Genomic DNA, 20,182 nt, shown 5'->3' with positions numbered 1-20,182 from the left:
TCCCTGGCTTCTCCAAGATAGGACAAGATTTTTTTTTTTAATAGGACAAGATTTTTTTATTGAACCAACAAACTACCAAAGCATACAGTACGTTGCCAAAGCACAATTATATATAGAGTGGTTGTTTGTACATGATATATCTACAAAGATTTACACACAAGGATTTGGAAACCCACAAGGTTATGAAGTATATGCAGCAGGGGCGTAACTACCATTAGGCAAGGGGAGGCGGCTGCCTGGGGGCCCCCACGCCTCGAGGGGGCCCCCAAAGGCAAGTCAAATGTGAAGTGAGTGTGTGTGTATCAGCGAGGGGCCCATTTTAAAATTTTGTCTCTGGGCCCACTCCAGCCTCGTTACGCCCCTGATATGCAGGTAGTACTGTAACTAGGGGGTGGGGGATTTCAAGGCACATCAGGTAATGGGGGGGTGGTTTACATCCGACGTCCATTTCCACAATTTGTCCCATTGCTGTTTAGAAGAGATACTCTTGTCTTTTTGCACATAACCATACAAACTTTTCCAGAAGAGATTTACTGTCTCATCTGCGTGAACCTCTTGGTCACATCTTCCCTCCCTATTCCTATGCAGGAGCATTGCATAAATGACGTACAGGTTTACTAACCTGATTACGAGGAGGGGAACATTCCAATTCCCTAGTATGAGGGCACCCATTCTGTCCTGTTTCCTTGAAGGTTTCTTTCTGGGACCTCAAAAAGAGGTTCTGTCGCTCAAACCCAATGTTAGTTCTTCCCAAGTCTGTTTTTCCAAATCAGGCCACTCTAACAGCTTGCTTACTCCCTGCCACAATCTTTTGGCTACCACACACTCTTTTAAGAAATGTGAGTGGGTTTCCCTGAATGTTTTACCTAGCTCACTAGCTTTCTGTTTGCAGGTGATTTTAGGGCACTCTTGCTGGTCCTCTGGGAGCCATGGTTTAGCCGCATTAAGTGGTAGTACTTGATGGTATAAGCGCCACCTTGTTTCCCATAAATGGAAAGGGACTTTTTTCTCCGTAAAGAGAGCGATAGGGTGATCGGGTTGCAACAAGTACTGTGAAGTGCGGTGTTTGTAGCGTTTACGTTCTAAATCAGGTTTTAAGAAACCCACTTCTAGAATCTCTCCATAAATTGTTTTCCTTAGCTGCTTAACTGAGGAGGATCCTTTAAATAGATCCGGTTCAACCTTCCATTTTTTAAGTGTGAATAACAAATCTCTCAAGTAGTCCGGGTGTTCTCTTTTTAATACTTGTGTGATAGGGCTGAGAGAGATTCCTGCCTGCAACCTTGGAGAAGCCGCTGCCAGTCTGTGAAGACAATACTGAGCTAGATAGACCAATGGTCTGACTCAGTATATGGCAGTTTCCTATGTTCCTATGTTCCCTTGTGAGGTACAAGGTTGGAGGGTGGCAAAAGCCCTGAGGCCAGCAGTTCTGAAGTAAAATAAAGCAAATAACATTGTCCAATAAAATATGCATAACATAATGTTGGGGAGAAAAATATTTTTTTTAACTCATTTGTACTAACAGTGACTTAATCCTGATATGTTAACAACACAGATTTCCCACTGAACAATTTTTCCCATCTCACAGCATCTATGTATGCTTTCTGTCACTTCTTTCCTTTCCACGCAATTTTTCCCCAGTGTATTTTTTTCTGTACTCTTGCACAACAGTACTATATATCACTTGTACGTTCTGGACGTTGAAATTGGTTATGCAGTTCGCAAGTTAGTCTACTTGCGCGACAATAGTTTACGTGTCCACCATCTTGAATCAGGGTGGTTCACATAATCACAAACTACACCATTTGGGCATTCCTATGTGTCGCTACAGCTGTAGCAAATTTGGTTCAAATCAGGCAGTTCACAGGTTAGCCCACTTATGCCTCAAACGTTTACGTGTCTGCCATCTTGAATCAGGATAGATGACATCATCACAAACTATGCCCTTGAATTGTCCCTATGTCTGGGCAACTGTATCCGATTTGGTTCATATTTGTCCAGGCATTGCGAAGTTGATGGGGGACACATGGACACACACAGAATGCTGGGTGATCTCATAAGCCTGCTGGGAAGTAGGCTAAAAATGCCAGTAAGTAGGATGCAATCGCAGACCCAAACTGAAAAACTGATCAAAATCCAATAAAATCAAAGAATCCTTTTTTTTTTAAAGCACACAGGGAGAGATCATAATATCCCACCTCTGCATATTCTCATCACCAACTACCAAGCCTTATTCTCCCACAATCATTTTGCTTTTGCAGTCTTTGCCCCTTCTCACACATGAAGCATCCTCCTATGCATGTCTATTTAGAATTAAGTCCTAGAATTACATGAGAGTCCAATGAAATTTACTCTCATGTAACTATTGTTAAGTATGGATTATGTCAGGTAATCGTAGGGTGTTTTCTGAGCATGAGCAAAGTGCATTCCCCCAGCACTGACTAATCTTAGCCATTTCCTCATATGTGGGTGGGGTTGGGGACAATTCCTTCCAGATAAAGATGGTTTTGGGTTCCAAGTAGGTCCGGGGAGTTCTCTTTTGGAAATTAACCACTGCAGCCTTTATATATTGAATAGTAATTCAGTGTATCAGAGAGAGTTCCTCAGTCCCTCTTCCCCATAAATTGTCTACTTGTCTACTGCTCCCCCCACATCCAACCCCACCCCCAGGATCACTAGAAATAATGATAGAGAAAGAGTTCCTCAGCCCCTCTCCAATATCCCCCCAAATCAGAGCTGCCACCGCCTTCACACACCAAAGGCCTACAGTATCAGAAAGTCAGAGTTCCTCAGTTCCCCAACCCCAGTAGTATCCCACGCAAATCAGCTGCAACCTCATTACTTGTAAATTACTAGTAAATGGTAGTAAAGTTGGATGAATCCCCCACTCCATCCCCCACCCCATCCGCCATGTAATTTCGCACCTTAATAATTTTGAGGCCTGTTAGTTGGCAGCAAAGAAGGCTGAGAAAACCCAGCAGAATAAGCTGTAGTATCTCTGTTCTAGAGCAGAACAGGAAAATGATGTCATAATCACATCAGCCAATAATGGTGCATTTTCAGTCTCTTTCCAAGATTGCAGTTTTCAGCTAACTTTAGAGTACTTTTTTGGGAAACTATAACAGTTAGAGCCCTGGTTCCCCCCCCCCACACACACACACCCTCCCTTTACAGGTAGTGTATGAGTAACAGTTGAAAATACAATGAATTCTGAAATTTAGGAAAATACTCCATTGTTGTCCCTTATGTTACATTGTTCCCCCAGTAATAATCAATCAATTCATTTCTTACAGCCAGAGCAGCCAATAGAAACAACAACCTCTCTTTCTCTCTTATTCAGACATAGCATATAAATATATCCATAACATAACATCTATAAGATACTATTAGCAACCAATCCTGTGCAATAACCCCCAAACCATCGTTATAACTTCTGTATACAATTAATTAAATAATTAATCTGCTGCTTTCTTATAGCAGACACTGTAGCATAAAATTTTGCTACCTTAAAAGTGGTTTTGGGGTTAACATCAGAGAGGAACTGATTTATTATTATTATTATTATTATTATTATTATTATTATTATTAATATATATAATTCTCCTGGGTGTGCCCAGGAGAAATGCGTCCCGGCAGCCCAGCTGATTGGCTGGGCTGCAGGGGGCGCCTGATTGGCTGGCAGCACACCCAGGAGAATTCGCTTGCTGGGCGGCTGCGGAGGCAAGGCGGCGGGCCCAGGGCCGCCGCCAGCAAGGTGGCGGCGGCCCCGGGGCGAGGCGGCGGGCCCAGCGCGATGGCGGCGGGCCAGGCCGTGGTGGCGGGGCCCAGCGAGCGGCGGGCCCAGCGAGGCGGGGCAAGGCGGCGGGGCCCAGCGAGGCGGCGGGGCCGGGCCCAGCCGCGGAGGCGAGGCGGCGGGCCTGATGGCGGCACTCTGGGGCCGGCCAGGCCCGCTGGCAGCGGCGGCCACACTCTGCCCCGCCGGAGACGGGGGCGGGAGGAGAGAGAGAGGTAGCCTGGCCTGGCCGGGCCCGGCCGCGGAAGCGAGGCGGTGGGACTGGCCCGGACGTGGAGGCGAGGCGGCGGGACTGGCCGGGCCCGGCCGCGGAGGCGAGGCGGCGGCGGCCACACTCGGCCCCCGCAGGGCGGCGGCGGCCGCACGGGTCAGCTAGTTATTATTATTTGTCCTACCCGGAAAATCGAACAAAAGTGGATGTATAAGCAGGGAACCCCTGGTACTAATAATGACATTGACCTAAGTATTACGTTTCAGTATTTGCAGATGTTTTTGCATTGTATATGATAGAAAATTATTTTTTGGCTACCTTTTTAATTTACACACAATTTAAATTTGTCTCCAGTCTTCTGCATACTCCCCTTTGTTTGTTTGGTAAAGGTTTGTCTCAGGTGACTCTCTGTACTTTAGGATGAGTCATTTCATTTATTGTCTTTATTTATTCTTTCCTTTCTCTTTCTTGTTCATTTTATCAAGCATTTTCTTGTTCTTTGGGGTAAATCCCATTTTTGCACTCCATTTACCATGTGAATTTTCTCCGTTGTTTCTCTTATTTTCTTGGGAGCTTGATTACTTCCATTCTTTTAAAAAGTGTTTTCTTCACATTCTGCAAGCTCTGTCTTGATTATGAGCTGAGTCTTTCATATAGTTTGGCATTTTTGTGACACTGTGGTCTCTGATCTTCATCTTTGTGCTAGCATCATCTCATGATCAAAACCTAACACTGTGTCTGTTCTTGCCCTTGCCACACATCATTTCAGCTTATTTGTAGAACAGCACTCAGTTCTGTTCCTATCCAGCCCCAGCACAGCATCCCTCCAGTAGTTGTTGCTGGAGTTTACCTTATGTTTATTTTTAGATTGTGAGCCTGACAGGAAAACCATCTTTAGTTATTATTTTTCCATGTAAATCACTTTGAGAACTTCTGTTGAAAAGCAGTACAGGTGGCCTCCATTATTCGTAGTTCCACATATTAGGGATGTGTGAACTAGTCTGGGGATTTAATGGTCCGGGGTTTGGTTCGGGTGTTCAGGGTCGAATCCCCGCCGGGTTCCATCTGGACCGGAACCGAACACCTCCCCCCCCCGACCAGTTTGCAATTTTATTTGGGGGGGAGTTAACCTCTCCCCTCCAGTGGAGTTCCTTGGGATGGCGGGGGGGGGTCTATGAAGGTTCCCCCTCCCCCCATCAGCCTTCAAAATGCCCCCCTTCGGGCCTTTTCAGTCCATTTTTTCGACCCATTCAGGCCTTCCTAAAGTGTTGCGGCGGCCAAAATGGCGTCCGCCACGCATGCACAAATGGCCTCTGCAAGCCCTGGCATGGCCCAGGACCTTGCAGAGACCATTTGCACACGGGTGGTGGCCATTTTTTGTGGCCATGGGGGGGGGGTTTGAAATGGCTGCTGTGCATGCACAAATGGTCTCTGCGAGGTCCTGGGCCATGCCAGGCCTCACAGAGGCCATTTGCACATGCATGGTGGCCGCCATTTAGGCTGCCACGCCACTTTAGGAAGGCCCAAATGGGCCGCAAAAACAGGCTGAAACGGCCCAAAGGGGGCATTTTGAAAGCCGGCGGGGGAGGGGGAACCTCTGCATACACACACACTGCTGCCCCAAGGAACTGCCCCGGAGGGGAGAGAAGGTAACCCCCCCAAAAAAATCACAACCCCCCCGGACCGGACCAGGGACGGGGTTCAAGGGGTACAAGACTGAACTGGTCTGGTCAGGTTCAAATCCAGTTTGGACTCGAACTGAACCAGGCCAGGCGGTTCTTTGCCCACCTCTACCACATATGTGCGGTTAGAAAATATATACCTGACCTTTGTCTCCGCAGTAGACAAGTCTCACCTATTCACTGTCATTGGCACATGGATCTGTCCATATATGGTTGTGCTCTTTCTGCATGTGCTCCTGAGTAGCGAGAGGAGTTTGGGGAGGAAGGAGGAGTTATGTGGTGTGTTGTTTTGGAATGTTTTCTACTTTAAAAAGATAGATTTGAGAGTACTTGGCAGCCTTGGGTAGCCTTTGGTCTCTTCAGGGTGCTATTGAGAGCCTTTAGGAGCCATTGCTCTAGAGCAGGCTTCCCCAAACTGCGGCCCTCCAGATGTTGCTGAACTACAACTCCCAGCATCCCTAGACACAATTTTTTGTGGCTGGGTATGCTGGAAGTTGTAGTTCAGCAACATCTGGAGGGCCGCAGTTTGGGGGAGCCTGCTCTAGAGCTTTTGGAGGCTTTTTGTGTTTTTGTGTGGAGCCTTTCTTCAGCCATCCCTGTGCAGATTCTTGGAGGAGCCTCTTGCAGTATTGTGCAGTCCTGTTAAGATGCTAATTACAGTAATGTATCACTTTAATAAGTTTAATTTTAATTTTTATTAAATTCTATTTTAAAAATTTAATTTTAATCTTGGTAATTATTTATAATACTGTACTATATAACTCTAGTTAATTTGAATATCAATAAAATTAATTATCCATTACATTTCATTTTAAGTACATAGTGTACTGTACAGTACCCACAGAATTTGATTTTAAGTGTCAATTGAAAACTGATTTTAAATACTGTACTATATCCACTGAAAATTGATTTTAAGCATCCATTCTAAATTGATTTTAATTATCAGTTCCTGTCCTGTCCTTTATCAGTTTTTCTTTTTTGCGGGGTGGTGGGGGTTGTCCGGCACAATTACTTTACTGTACTGTACATCGTTGTGCAAATTTTTTCTTCCTCCACAGTCATAGTGAGCAAGAGTTCAACAGAGAGCTCTGTTGAGGAGAGTGGCAAAAGGTCTTGCAAATTGTTGCCCTTGAGCGAGAAGGTAAAGCTGCTGGACATGTTGGCTCATGGAGATAGCACAGCATCGATTGCATGCCATTATGGCATCAATGAGTCAACTCCATCTAAAAGCAAAGCCAGTATCCATGCAAATGTGGTGTCCAGCATGTCTCAGAGTCTCAAGGTGGCATTCCATCCCCACAATCCCCATATGGAATGGATGGGAAAGGCCTCAGCCTGTGGATGAAGGACCAAGCCCAGAGAAACATGCCACTGAGTGGACCAGTAATCCGTAAGAAAGCCCTGCAGTTCTACAGGCGGTTTGTGGTGGAAGCCTGTCAAGTAGTGGGAACATATGAAGGCACTGAGTGCAGTTTCCAGGCAAGCAAAGACTGGTTTGAAAGATTCAAGCACTGCTTCAGCCTCCACAACGTCAAGGTGGCAGGGGAAGTAGAATAAGTGGACCATGAGGCAGCACAAAGATATCCAGCCTGAGTTCCAGCAGCTGATTGAGTCTGGAGGGTACAGGCCAGAGCAGTGCTGATGAGACAGGCCTGTTTTGGAAGCAGATGCCATCCCACTCCTTCATCCACAAAGAACTGCTCTGGGTTTCAAGGCAGCCAAGGACCGCCTCACTCTGCTGTTGTGTGGCAATGCTGCAAGGGACTGGGTGGTCAAGCCCATGCTCCTGCACTGAGCACAGAACCCTCGTATCCTGAAACGGAAGAATAAAAAACAGCTCCCCGTCTTCTGGAGAGCCAACAGGAGAGCACGGGTGTCTCTGACTGGGTGAACAACTGCTTTCTGCATGAGGTGCAGAGATATCCGGCCTCTAAGAACCTGACTAAAGAGTCCTCCTACTGCTCAACAATGCCCCTGGCCATCCTGAGGCCCTGCAGTTCACATACCTGAATCTAAAGATTGCCTTCTTGCTGCCCAACACCACCTCCTCGATCCAACCAATGGACCAAGGTCTGATTGCAACCTTCAAGTCCTACTCCACTCTCTGCACCTTCAGGACGATGCTAGATCTCATGGAAGCCAATCCCTCTCTGTTAGTCAGCGATTGCTGGAGGAGCTATAGCATTGCAGACTGGGTTGAGAACATCACAGCATCCCTTGCAGAGATCAAATCCCACAAATCTGATCTCTGCAAGAAGAAGCTGTGGAAGAAGCTGTGGCCTGGGGCAGTCACCTCTTCATCTGATGCAGCCATTTCCTCTGTAGCTGATGTGGTGGAGCAGATCACCAACCTTGGTGGAGAAGGCCTGGAAGACATTGAGCTACATGAGGTGAAGTAACTTATCCAGTTCCATCAGGAGGAGCTCACAGAGCAAGAATTGGAGGATATCATCCAGGCAGCTCCTGAGAGTGAAGAAGGAGAAAGAGGAAAAGACGTTTCCCAAGCCCTTCACCACAAAGGGAATCTTTGAGATCCTGCAGCTGAGGACTGCCTTGGTGGACAAAGTGTTTGAACTTGATTCCCTGATGGAGCAACCCTATTAGGATACGAGTCTTCAAAGAAAGACCAAGCAAAGCACCATCAACAGCTGCTTTGCAAAAGTAGCTATACCCATCACCACAGCTATGGAATAATCACCAGAAAGTGAAACCTGCACTTTCCCTAGTTGAGGAGGAAGAAGAAGATGACAATGGCAGCAGCAGGTCTGCCTCTGAAGGGTCTGCTTCTGCTGCATGACCTGTGCTCCAAACAGGAGATGGAGTACTGCTAACTCCAGCTGTGAAGTGAAGGAACTCCACTGCTTTTTAATTTTGATTTTTGCTGCTGTAGGCTAGAGCCTGGAGAGAGAGCCTCTAACTTCACCATTGAAGTGAAGGAACTTCACTGCTTTCTAAACTTGATTTTTGCAGCTGAAGGCCAGAGACTAGAAAGAAAGATGGAGTGCTGCTAACGCCAGCAGTGGAGTTAAGAAACTGCCCCGTGTGTGTTTGCTTGAACTGAAACCAATTCTGTGCTGCCTCTTTGGCCAACCTATCAACCAATCAGGCCAGGGATTTATGCTGCTAAGTGTTGGACTTAAAGTGTGGGGTAGGGAAACTTTGTTATTATGCATTAGTGGATTTGCTGGGGACCTGCTGGAGCACTTGGAGTTTTCCCAGACAGCAACATGCGATAGATCAGAGAGCACTCCATACACATTTTGGGTTTTTCCCTGAGTATTGGAGCTTAGCTCAATTTATGCCGGGGTAAAAAAATCCACTGCATCGGGGTTTCTGGGCAAATTCGAACTTGCAGTAAACCTGTGGCAAAGCCTGCTCTTTGGGAAAGCTCCTGAAGAGTGGGGAATGCTGGGGTAGTCAAGGTACAGTGCTGTGCTGCATCCTTATTTCTGCTTTTTCCCTGTTTGTGTGTGTGATTTTTTTGGTCATTTTCTGGGGCTCTAGAACAACCATAGACTCAAGGTCTCATTATTTATGGATTCATTATCTGCAGACTAATTGTAGGCTGGAACAGAATCCCCACGAATAATGAGGGCCAACTGTATATAAATATATATTGTAGTAGTAGTAATCATAATTAAAATGTACAAAAAAAGTGCTGTGCATCACTCATCAGTGATCTACCTTTTTGGAGTTTAGGAACTGAGGGTGGGTCAGTTGGCCTTTTATAGCCATATCCTACACATGTGTTCATGTCTAATACTGTCCCTGCTTGCAGGAAAAGAGAAAGAATATACTGTCTCATATAGGGATTCTTAAAATTACTTTATCTGAAAGCTTAGGGAAAGAAACAGTAGTGCAGATATCTAAAATGCAATAAGATTTAACTTGCACATTGATTATAGGATCTTGTCCATAATGCATTTGTTCTTATCTTAGAAGCTCTTCCTGTGCCCACATGTTGGAAAAACTTTGTCATCTCTGTGAATAAACAGGCATTATTTGCTTACTGCAGTTCTTGAGGCAATGCCGGTGGGGGGTGCGGGTGCACACAGCTGTAAATATATAGGAAAAAACAAAAAAGCTGAATAGCAAAGTTACTTGCTGTCATCCAGACTAAGTTACTTAATAGACTACTCACGAGTTACTCTAAAGGACTACTCAATTTCAATAGGACTTTTGTTGAGTAATTGAGTCAGGATTTCAGCCAGTATTCTTTATTCCCAACATTTTTTGATATCTTTCAAGGTATGTAGATTGTACATATTACTGCAGTGGTTCCCAAACTGGGAGCCCCCAGATGTTGTTGTTGTTATTAATTTGATTTCTATACTGCCCTTCCAAAAATGGCTCAGGGCAGTTTACACAGAGAAATAATAAATAAATAAGATGGATCCCTGTCCCCAAAGGGCTCACAATCTAAAAAGAAACATAAGACACACACCAGCAACAGTCACTGGAAGTACTGTGCTGGGGGTGGATAGGGCCAGTTACTCTCCCCCTGCTAAATAAAGATAATCACCACATTAAAAGGTGCCCCTTTGCTAAGTTAGCAGGGGCTGTAGTTCAGTTGTTGGTGAACTACAGCTCCCAACAACCCCAGCTACAATATATTGTGACTAGGGATGATGGGAGCTGTAGTTCAGCAACATCTGGAAGCTCCCAGTTTGGGAAACACGGTATTACTGTAAGCATTTCTTTCCTTTCTCTCTTTTTAAAAAGTAAGATCTTTATTATGGTTCCAGACCAGTATTAATACAAGTATATAATAATATACATATCTCACCATACCAAAATACAATGCAGTTCAACAAATATAATTATAGGAACTTTTCATTACAGTTCTTATCTAGTAAAAGGTAAAGTGTGCTGTGGAGTCTGTGTTGACTCCTGGTGACCACAGAGCCCTGTGGTTGTCTTTGGTAGAATACAGGAGGGATTTACCATTGCCTCATCCCGTGCAGTATAAGACGATGCCTTTCAGCATCTTCCTATATTGCTGCTGCCTGGTATAGGTGTTTCCCATAGTCTGGGAAACATACCAGCAGGGATTCAAATCAGCAACATCTGGCTTGCTAATCAAGTCATTTCTCCACTGCTCCATCTTCTAATTCAATTTATATAATAACTATAATAATAATAATATCTATTTAGTCTATTTGTCTAAAAATCTAATCCAATGTGTCTACTGTAACTTACTAACTTTAGCCAAAATTTCTTGAGTTAACATAGCAGCTGCACAATACTTGGCTATTTTATATGTCACCTCAGAACATTGGTCTGATATTAGGAATAATATATACTAGCTTAACTTGCGCAGAGCATCTGCGCACTAGTATTTGATTGATCCCCTCACCCCCACCACAGCCCCCTACCTCAGAGATCTCTCCACCCTCACCTAAGCTGCACTCCTGCTCCACCTCCTCTATCCCATTGCTTCCATCCCCCTCACCCCTCTTGGTTACTCCTCCATCCCTTTACTCCATCCCCCTCACCTCTCTTGGTCATGGCAGCAGTGTTGCTGGCGCCTATTGGCCAAGCTGCAGGCTTCTATCCCCAGAGACCTTCCCACCCTCACCCAAGCCCCACTCCTGCTTCTGCTCCTCCCCACAGGAGCCCTTCCTTGCTGCTGCCACTGCCATGGCCGCTCATTCCCCTCAGGCTGCTGACAGGCCCAGGGCCCCGTCCCTTGCCTGCCTGCCTTCCTCCGCTAATGGCCTTGGTAGTCCCACACAGTAGCTGTGGTTGACTGGACATAGGCTAGGGCCCATCCCTCACCCTTGTCTCTCTTCCCCTCCCTTCTTTTTCTCTCTTTCTCTCTCCTCCACTCTCTCTTCCCCACTCTTTCTTCCCCTCCCTTCATGTTCTCGCCCTCTCTCCCTCCCTGAGTTAACAGATCTTGTTCATCTTGTTTCCTCATCTAACTCACACAATGGCAGCCTCCTTCTCCTGAAAGGACTCTTTCCTCTCTCACGACCCCTCTCTTCGCAGACCCCTGCCCACTATTCTTTTAGATAGACAGATAGATTTCTCTCCTCTACAATCAAGAACATCTTCCCAACAGTAACAGTTGCATTCCAACTGACCTTAACCATCACAGGCTCCTCCTCCTTATCTGCATATGGAATCCCTAATACCCAATCACCATGGTGCTTCTGCTTTCACAGGTTCCTTCTCCCTATCTGCATATGGAATCCCCACTCAGGTGCTTTTGCCTGCAAACTCTTGCAAGAGCTGCCATGCACAGGATTAGCCACGGGTATGCCTTAAATAATTAAATACATAGATAGATGATTCATCCAGTGCAACTGGCATAATATTTAAAAGAGGCAAAAAGAATGCTGCTTGCAACTCCCAGTAAAAATTGCAGTATAATAAAAATATCCTATATTCTCCATAGAATTAGTTCCTGTGGACAAAAACAATAACAAATCTGTATATACCCTTTTTCAACAAAAGTTTCCAAAGCAGTTTACAGAGAGAGAGAGAGAGAGAGGATGGCTCCCTGTCCCCAAAGGGCACACAATCTAAAAGGGGGAGAAAAAAAAAAAAGACACCAACAACAGCCTTTGGAAGTACTGTTTTGGGGATGGGTAGGGCCAGTTACTCTCCCCCTGCTAATAAAGAGAATCACCACATTAAAAAGGTGCCTCTTTGCCTAGTTAGCAAAGGTGGATAATCTGGTAGGGCATCTTCTTATATCTACCCTCTATAACCTCTGAGGGTCACACATCAAAACAGGGTAGTGTGCAGGCTCTATGATATTTTAGAATTACTAAAGATGTGCAATAAATAACTGGTTTATTACTATAGGAAAGTCTCCATAATTTAAGTGCTTGCTCTTTTATTTGAATTTTGATCTCCCTGCACCCCACCCCTGCATCATATCCTGTGTTATCCCAGATAATTCTCTAAACTTCAGGAGCAGCTTTTGGGCAGCTGCACTGGGAAGGAAAGGTGGAGACCTTATGCAAGCATAAGTTATGCGAGCAAATGATAATTTATGTTAAAACTTTTTATTTTTTCCAAGTATTCTAATAATTTATTTGGAATGCTGATTGTATAGAAGCCAAAACACACCCTTTCTTGACTCTTTGTACTGCTGAAATAGTTGTCACTGTCTTGTTGAATTAAATAAAAATATTAATAATTACAAAGAAGTAGCTGCCTAAAATAATGTGTCATAAAATGACAGAAGGCATGTCCTTCAGTGAGGATTGAGTTCATTTTAGAAATCAAGACCAGTGAAAAGAATATTGTTGCCTCCCCATTTTGTGTGGGAGGGAATTGAATTTCAACATTTCTCCATCTTTACAACAATGGAGATTATATTCACTATTACGTTCCTTTCATTAAAGGTTTGGCAGCCAGATCTCACGCTCTGAATAAAAGCAGCTCTCCCCAAGAAATGACCTAGGCGTCCTCTTGCGTCTTGGGTATTGTAGTTTTATTGCATCAGCCCTTTACCTGCAAGTTCTCATTGCGTATTGCCCGGCGGAAAAGTAGCCCCGGCCCTGGAGCGGAGTGATCCCGAAGCTTCCAATACAGCATTTATGGTTGCCATGGATATTAGTGGGCGTCTTGAAGTAGAGAGCCTGCTTGCCCGCCGTTCCTTCTTTTTGATAGTTTATATATAATCTAGTGAAAGGATTGGAAGCATATAGGAAGAAGTTTATTAATATTGTGTCTTTATTTTTTTTAGGAGTGAGGCGATGGTGTTGGGTGTAGGATTATAGCGAGATGTTAAACAACAAAGAAGTGATGTAAAAAGACATGGAGGCGGAGGAAATATGTGCTGCTGGTGCTTCTCGTAGACGTCTGTACCTGGCAACGTGACCTATTATTGAGCGATTTCGGATATAGTGAATGTTCGGAGTTCTTCCAGATTACCCTCGGCGTTGTGGTAGGAAAGGAAACTTGTGAAGATGGAAATGGGTCCTCCAGATGTGATGGAGCGCAAAGGAGCGCTAACTTTGCGCTCCAACTGCTCCAGCTACGGGAGACCCACTTTTATATACCACTGGTAAGAAAATAGATTAGCCTAGGTAAGAGTAATCCTGCTGTTCTGCTGACAAAGCAGTGTTCATCCGCCCTCACAAGTCGCAGCTCTGCCAAACTCTACATCTTTCCAGCTTTCAAACTTTTTGGGATAATATTCCACGGAGTAGATACTCTTTTGATATGTAATACTGTGTGTTACTGATCACTATTTAGTGAATGTGATGATTTTTCCATTTAGATTTTCTGTGCAGTGCAAGCCTACTGCAGTGCAGTTCCATGGTGTTTGCTCTCAGTGTTTAGGATTGCATCATCCTGAAAGCATTTGTTGTGGCTTGCCTTGGTCTCTGGCTAAAATGTCCCCACCCCCACCCCCGGGGTGGGTGGGTGGGTTTGCACTTCAAATGATATCTCAGAATTGTGACCAACCCTCCACTGCGAGCGGTGGATATACATTTTGATATGTTTGTTGTGTGTGCCTCACAGGGTTGATAAAAATTGATGGTGGTGTTTTGTTTTTTTAAATCGGATATCATTTTAAAGATGATTTTTATTTAAATCAAATTCTAAAAATTTAAATTGGGTTTTAATTTTTTTAAAACAATTTATAAAAAATAATCTAGGTCAAAGGTATCATCATGAATGTTAATCATAATTCCTAATTATATTCTGTGAACAGCAATATATGCAGTTGAGGGATAACAAACCTGATAAATCCTATTCTGCAGGTGTTGTATATGCAGCACACACACACAATCAAGCCCTTGCCCCTCTCTTTCTCTCTCTAAAAGTGCAAAGATATTAGGCCCATTCATACATTATGTTTAACAGTCATACAATGTGTGTACACAGGTACAGTCATTCACATGTTACGTTGAATGCAGGTACAGCAGGACACTTCCTATCTGTACCATTCATTTGAAGGGCCTGTATCCAGAAATTGAACCCAGGTACAGTACTAGCAAGCCAGAGGTGGCCGGTTTGAATCCCCGCTGGTATGTTTCCCAGACTATGGAACATAGGAAGCTGCCATATACTAAGTCAGACCATTGGTCCATCTAGCCCAGTATTGTCTTCACAGACTGGCAGTGACTTCTCCAAGGTTGCAGGCAGGAATCTCTCTCAGCCCTATCTTGGAGAAGCCAGGGAGGGAACTTGAAACCTTTTACTCTTCCCAAAGTGGCTCCATCCCCTAAGGGGAATAGCTTACAATGCTCATACTTCTAGTCTCCCATTCATATGCAACCAGGGCAGACCCTGCTTAGCTAAGGGGACAAGTCATGCTTGCTACCATAAGACCAGCTCTCCTCTCATAGGGAAACACCTGTATTGGGCAGCAGCAATATAGGAAGATGCTGAAAGGCATCATATACTGTGCAGGAGATGGCAATAGTAAACCCTTCCTATATTCTACCAAAGACAACCACATGGCTCTGTGGTCACCAGGAGTCAACACCGAATTGATGGCACACTTTACAGTAATTCACACAAATGTGTACAAGTGTATAGACATCTGTACACATGTACAGCATAATGTCTGAACTGGGCTAAAGAAGCCCAATGAATAAACAGAGGATTTAGGGGGGATGGAATAGATCTGAGCGAGGAGGAGTCGATAAAAAGGCAAGGGATAGGGGAGGGGAATAGAAAGTGAAACCAAAAGTGAACAGAACATATTCGTGCAGTCCTGAAGGAACTTTTCCCAACGTGTGTATCCTCCATGGTAGAAAGGAAACACCCATCATGGCAGCAGGTCGTAAAAGAGACTCCATTTGGGAATAGTTTAATGAAGTTCCTGTACTTCATTAAGTGGATACGACAGACATGTGGATAAGACAGGCATGTGTGCAATATGCAAACAATGCAATAAAGAAATGCAAGGCCTCGTTGCTCAAATGAAACAGCATTATAAGATGTGTTTGTCTATTATAGTGTGTACCTACCTTCTAAAAATTAAACCTACATCTATCTCTGAATATGTATTAAGGTTTTATTAGACAACAAGAATGTACTTTTGCTAGAAAATGATTATTAAATAGAACCTTCCTGACTAGTGATTTAAATTATTTAAATCATTATAATTGAGTCCTTTTGTTAAAAGATTTAAATAATAACTTAAATCGATTTGATTAAATCAAATCAACCCTGGTGCCTCACCTAATTACTGAGTACTTTTTTTATTATTAAAGGCACCACAAGAGAGAGGCTGAACCTAAGGATTATGACATACATGAAATTCCTCTGGGACATAAAAACTTATGTCGTTCTACCTACTGGCGACTTGGAACCATGGATGAGGTAAGACCTTTTTCTACCACTTTCATTAAGTATATCAATTCAGGGCTGATTTAGTAATACTAACTTCCATTCATTTTTAAGCTTGGAGATGTATGTTACGTAGCCTATGTTATATTGGATGACCTCCAGTTTAAGTTGCTCAGTACAGTTCGTACTTACTGTAAAGGACTACTTAATTTCAATAGGACTTCCATTGAGTCAGAATGTCATACAATATTTTTAAAACATTATAAATATATATGCAGGTCTGTTCCTATTAGCTCATGCCAGTATTTATTTATTTATTTATTTATTTATTTGATTTTTATACTGCCCTTCCAAAATAGCTCAGGGCGGTTTACAATTATTTACAAATATGCTAGTTATTTTTTAAAATTCCGCAGAACAATCTATATATGTAATTCTCTAAGACATACCCATGGCTAATCCTTTTGTGGCAGCTCTCATGAGAGTTCACAAGCAAGGCGGGGGGGAAAGCAGTGGCGTGGAACACAAAGCGAACGGGCAGGCCAGTGAATGGACAGGCGGGCAGGCAGGCGGAGAAAGCGGCAGCAGTGGCAGAGGGGGCAGTGGCAGGGGAAGAAAGTGGCAGTGGTGGGGGGAGAAAGCAGTGACGGGCGGTAGGGGAGAGAAATCAGCGGCGGGGGGAAGAGAAAGCAGCAGCAGCCAGGGGGGAAGAAAGCAGGGGTGATGAGGGGGAAGTGGTGGAGGGCTGGGAAAAGTGGGTGGCCAGGTGACTGGCCAGAGAGAAAAAACATTGGAGGGGGAAGAGGAAGGGGGAGGGCTGAGAACAAGGGGCTGAGAATGTGGGGGGGGGTGAGAACAAGGGAGAACTAGAGGCATAGGTGCTCTGTGCCCAGGCCTGCTAGTTGTTGTTGTTCCCTGTGTGCATGGCACTTTTTAAAGTACAAGAGGATTGGTTCCTACTCTATATTATAAGTCCCTCAAAGGGAGAGACAACAAAGGAAGAGAAAGGAAATGGGGCAGGGGTGAACAATGGAAGAATACTCATTTCTTTTAGCATCTAGCCTAAGTTAAAGAATGATGTGAGGTGGTAACATGCAGGTATACGGTGGAGGCAGGCTTAAAGGACAGCAAAAGAGAAAGGGTGAAGTCATATGAAAGAGAAGAAGAGCAGAGAGATAAGTAGCGGGGGAGGAGGAAGACTGTGGTCAGAGCAATGAGAGAGGTCAATTATTTTGGCAAAAACATCGACAGATACAGGAAATGAGGTGACTGAGGCAAAGCAAGTAGTATTCAAGATAAGAGTAGGCCAGAATTTTTACTGAGCTGGCAGAGAGAAGTTGTGCCATCAAGTTGGTGTCGACTCCTGGCAACCACAGAGCCATGTGGTTTCCTGTGGTAGAATACGGGAGGGGTTTACCATTGCCATCTCCCGCGCAGTATGAGGTGATGCCTTGCAGCATCTTCCTATATAACTGCTGGACCATGTTTTTGCAATGTAGGAAAATGAAAAGCAGCATTGCTTGTTGGGAGACTGAGGGTTAGGGTAAAGAAGAAAAAAACAGGCTTTCGTGTAACAGGAAGGATGATGACAATGGGTACATATGATGAGAGGAGGGCTTAGGAACAGAAGCTTGGTTTTGGACTCTTTAGTAAATAGGCTGGAGGTTTAAAGTGGTAGGATGATTTATACCCTTTCACTGCTTTTACTAGTTAATGGGGCTATTCTCACGATCAACAAAAATCGGGCTAGGAGAGCCTAGCCCGATTTTTGCTGATCATGTAAACCACTGGGCTTGCAGGCGAGCCCGGTGGCTTACAAATGGGTCACCCGCTTTGATAGCCCTCCCTAAAGCCCAGGTTTGCGGAGCAAGTGCTCTGCAAACCCGGGCTTTCTGATCGTGAGTAGCTGTGGCTACTCATGAGGAGACCCCCAGAGGGGAGGCGAAAAGCTGCCTCCCGGCTCTGGGGGTCTCGCCAGCATACCCTGCGCGCCCACTCCCTCAAGCCCCTGCCGGCTCTGTCACAGAGCCGGCAATCGTGTGGGCAGCCCATCCGGCTGCCCAGGGCTCCCTCCTCGCTCACCGCCCCAAACCGGGTCTCACTGATTGTGAGACCCGGCTCAATAAGTTGTGGTAAATTGCTTACAAAAAAAGTTTTATAGACATTTTTGTTGGATTCACTGCTTCCATAACATTAACATCTTATTTCCTTGTATACTTCGTTTTTTCCCCAAGCACTGAATGGTTTTTATATAAGGTTCCTAGGCAAAAAAATATTTATTTTGTTATAGGAAATTTTGATGGTCCAGTACAACCCAGGACTTAATTGCTTTGAAATCTCCTTTGAAATAAAGCATGTACATGCAAAAAGTATTAGTGTGGTTTTGTAATTCAAAACTGAAAAAAGCTGTGCTGTTATAATTATTTTACTAAATCTGGAGTTTTGTATAATCTTTTACAATATTGCTTATTAGTATATATATTCATGTAAGTTTAGATCAGAATTGAGTACTAAGAAAAGAATGAGAAGTAATGCAAGTAATGTATGTGATATTGACAAACACATATCTGGCCCTGTAAGCTGCTTGGGTGGGAGCCTGCCTAGGCACTGCTGCTCCTGTCACCTATGCAGCTATGGAGTTGCCTGGCAACAAGGACTCTGCCACTTCCTGCCCAAGGCTTGTCATCCATTCAATTGGCACTGACACACAGGATCCCCTCTTCCCTCACTGTCCCTTGCTCCCCCCACCTGTAAAGCATGAGGGAAAGGGGACAAGGTGACAGGATGGGCACTAAGTGCTTTCCTTCCTGGGAAGGAAGTGACAGCGATGTATGTTCACAAGCACAAACCTTCATAAGTGGCTACATAAGCAGGGCACCCCATCACAGTGCAGGGAAGAGAGCACTTCGCGGGGGGGGTGGAGTGCACTTTCCCCTCTAACATGGATTCCCAGATGTTGTTGACTACAACTCCCATAACCCCCAAGCAAAAGTCATTGCAGCTGGGGATTCTGGGAGTTGTAGTCAACAACATCTGGGAATCCCTGTTAGAGGGAACACTGGTGGGGTGGCAGAGGTCTGGCCCAAAAGGAATCCCCAAGCAGGGATTCTTGATCAGCCAAGTTCTATTTTTTTCACTGAAAGGTTGGGGAAGGGGGGCCCATCCCCTTGGGGGTTATTGGTTCCTAGGTTTACTCATGAGAAGAACCGTCCTTGAGGACTAATTGCAAATGCATGAGGTGGCACTCTAATTGTATTAGGTGGTACTTGCGTTGTATGGTGCAAAATAGCCCATTATCCCATGGACTACTCTCTCACAAGAGTGCCTTTCTTTGAGAGACTTGATACCAAGCCAGAATGCTCTATGGAGGAAAGCCATGGGGATGGATACTCGCCATGGGGATGGATACTCGCTGTCCAGTCCCGCTCCTGGTGACTACAGCCAAGTAGCTGTCAGAATGTGTCTCCTGCAAGCCCGTCCACCCATGAGGACATGTGTACCCTTGCCCATGCCCTTGAGGGGGGCACTGTGTCCACTGTGTTGGGGCAGCTGGATATTGGGGCTGCCCTCTCCCGTGAATCTCCATGCCAGCAGATCTGCATACGATACAGTGCTGGACCAGACCCGGGAATTTTGTATGGGCTTAAAGGTCCATCTATGAGCCCATCCGCTCAAATTGTGTTTTTTGTGGGGATGCTCTTGGACTGGTTTGAAAGGCAGCCCAAAGCAGGGACTCTTGATCAGCCAAGTTCTAATTTTTCCACAGAAAGGTTGGGGCTATCACCCGTCACATGTGATTAAACCAGGGGTGGGGAACCTTGGCCCTCCAGCTGTTTTTGAACGACAACTCCCACCATTCCCTGGCTGGGGATGATGGGAGTTGTAGTTCAACAACAGCTGGAGGGCCAAGGTTCCCCACCCCTGGATTAAACGAAATGCCGTGATCATGACAGCACATCCTTGAGTGACATTGAACTGGGCACAATTGATTAGTTAATTAATTACGTATGTATGTACGTTTCTATTCCACCCTATACAGAAGTTCCTGAGCAGTTCACAATCTAAAAACAACCATTAAAACATTGACATGATTAAAACAATTAAAACTAACAGCTTGGCTAAACAGGTTTGTTTTCAGGTTCTTCTTAAAAACATTCAGAGAAGGGGAGACTCTAATTTCATTAGGAAGCGCATTCCAGAGTCCTGGGACAACTCTAGAAAAGGCCCGATTTT

At 44.8% G+C, this 20,182-nt stretch overlaps 1 protein-coding gene across 2 annotated transcripts in view; it reads left to right on the top strand.

Moving 5' to 3' along the window:
• Window positions 1-13,215: 13,215 nt before the first annotated feature.
• CFAP95 (cilia and flagella associated protein 95) overlaps window positions 13,216-20,182 on the top strand; it is a 40,613-nt gene continuing 33,646 nt past the window's right edge. For both annotated transcript variants that reach the window (XM_053301248.1, XM_053301247.1), the window contains exons 1-2: window positions 13,216-13,709; window positions 15,874-15,982. In XM_053301248.1, the coding sequence (XP_053157223.1) occupies window positions 13,612-13,709; window positions 15,874-15,982 (207 nt within the window). In that variant the 5' untranslated portion in view covers window positions 13,216-13,611. The remainder of the gene's footprint in view (window positions 13,710-15,873; window positions 15,983-20,182) is intronic.

The sequence above is a fragment of the Hemicordylus capensis genome, chromosome 2 (genome assembly GCF_027244095.1).
Source record: "Hemicordylus capensis ecotype Gifberg chromosome 2, rHemCap1.1.pri, whole genome shotgun sequence".
Lineage (NCBI taxonomy): Eukaryota > Metazoa > Chordata > Lepidosauria > Squamata > Cordylidae > Hemicordylus > Hemicordylus capensis.
The sequence above is the reverse complement of the archived record's forward strand: the minus strand, read 5'-3'. Positions and strand labels throughout refer to the sequence as shown.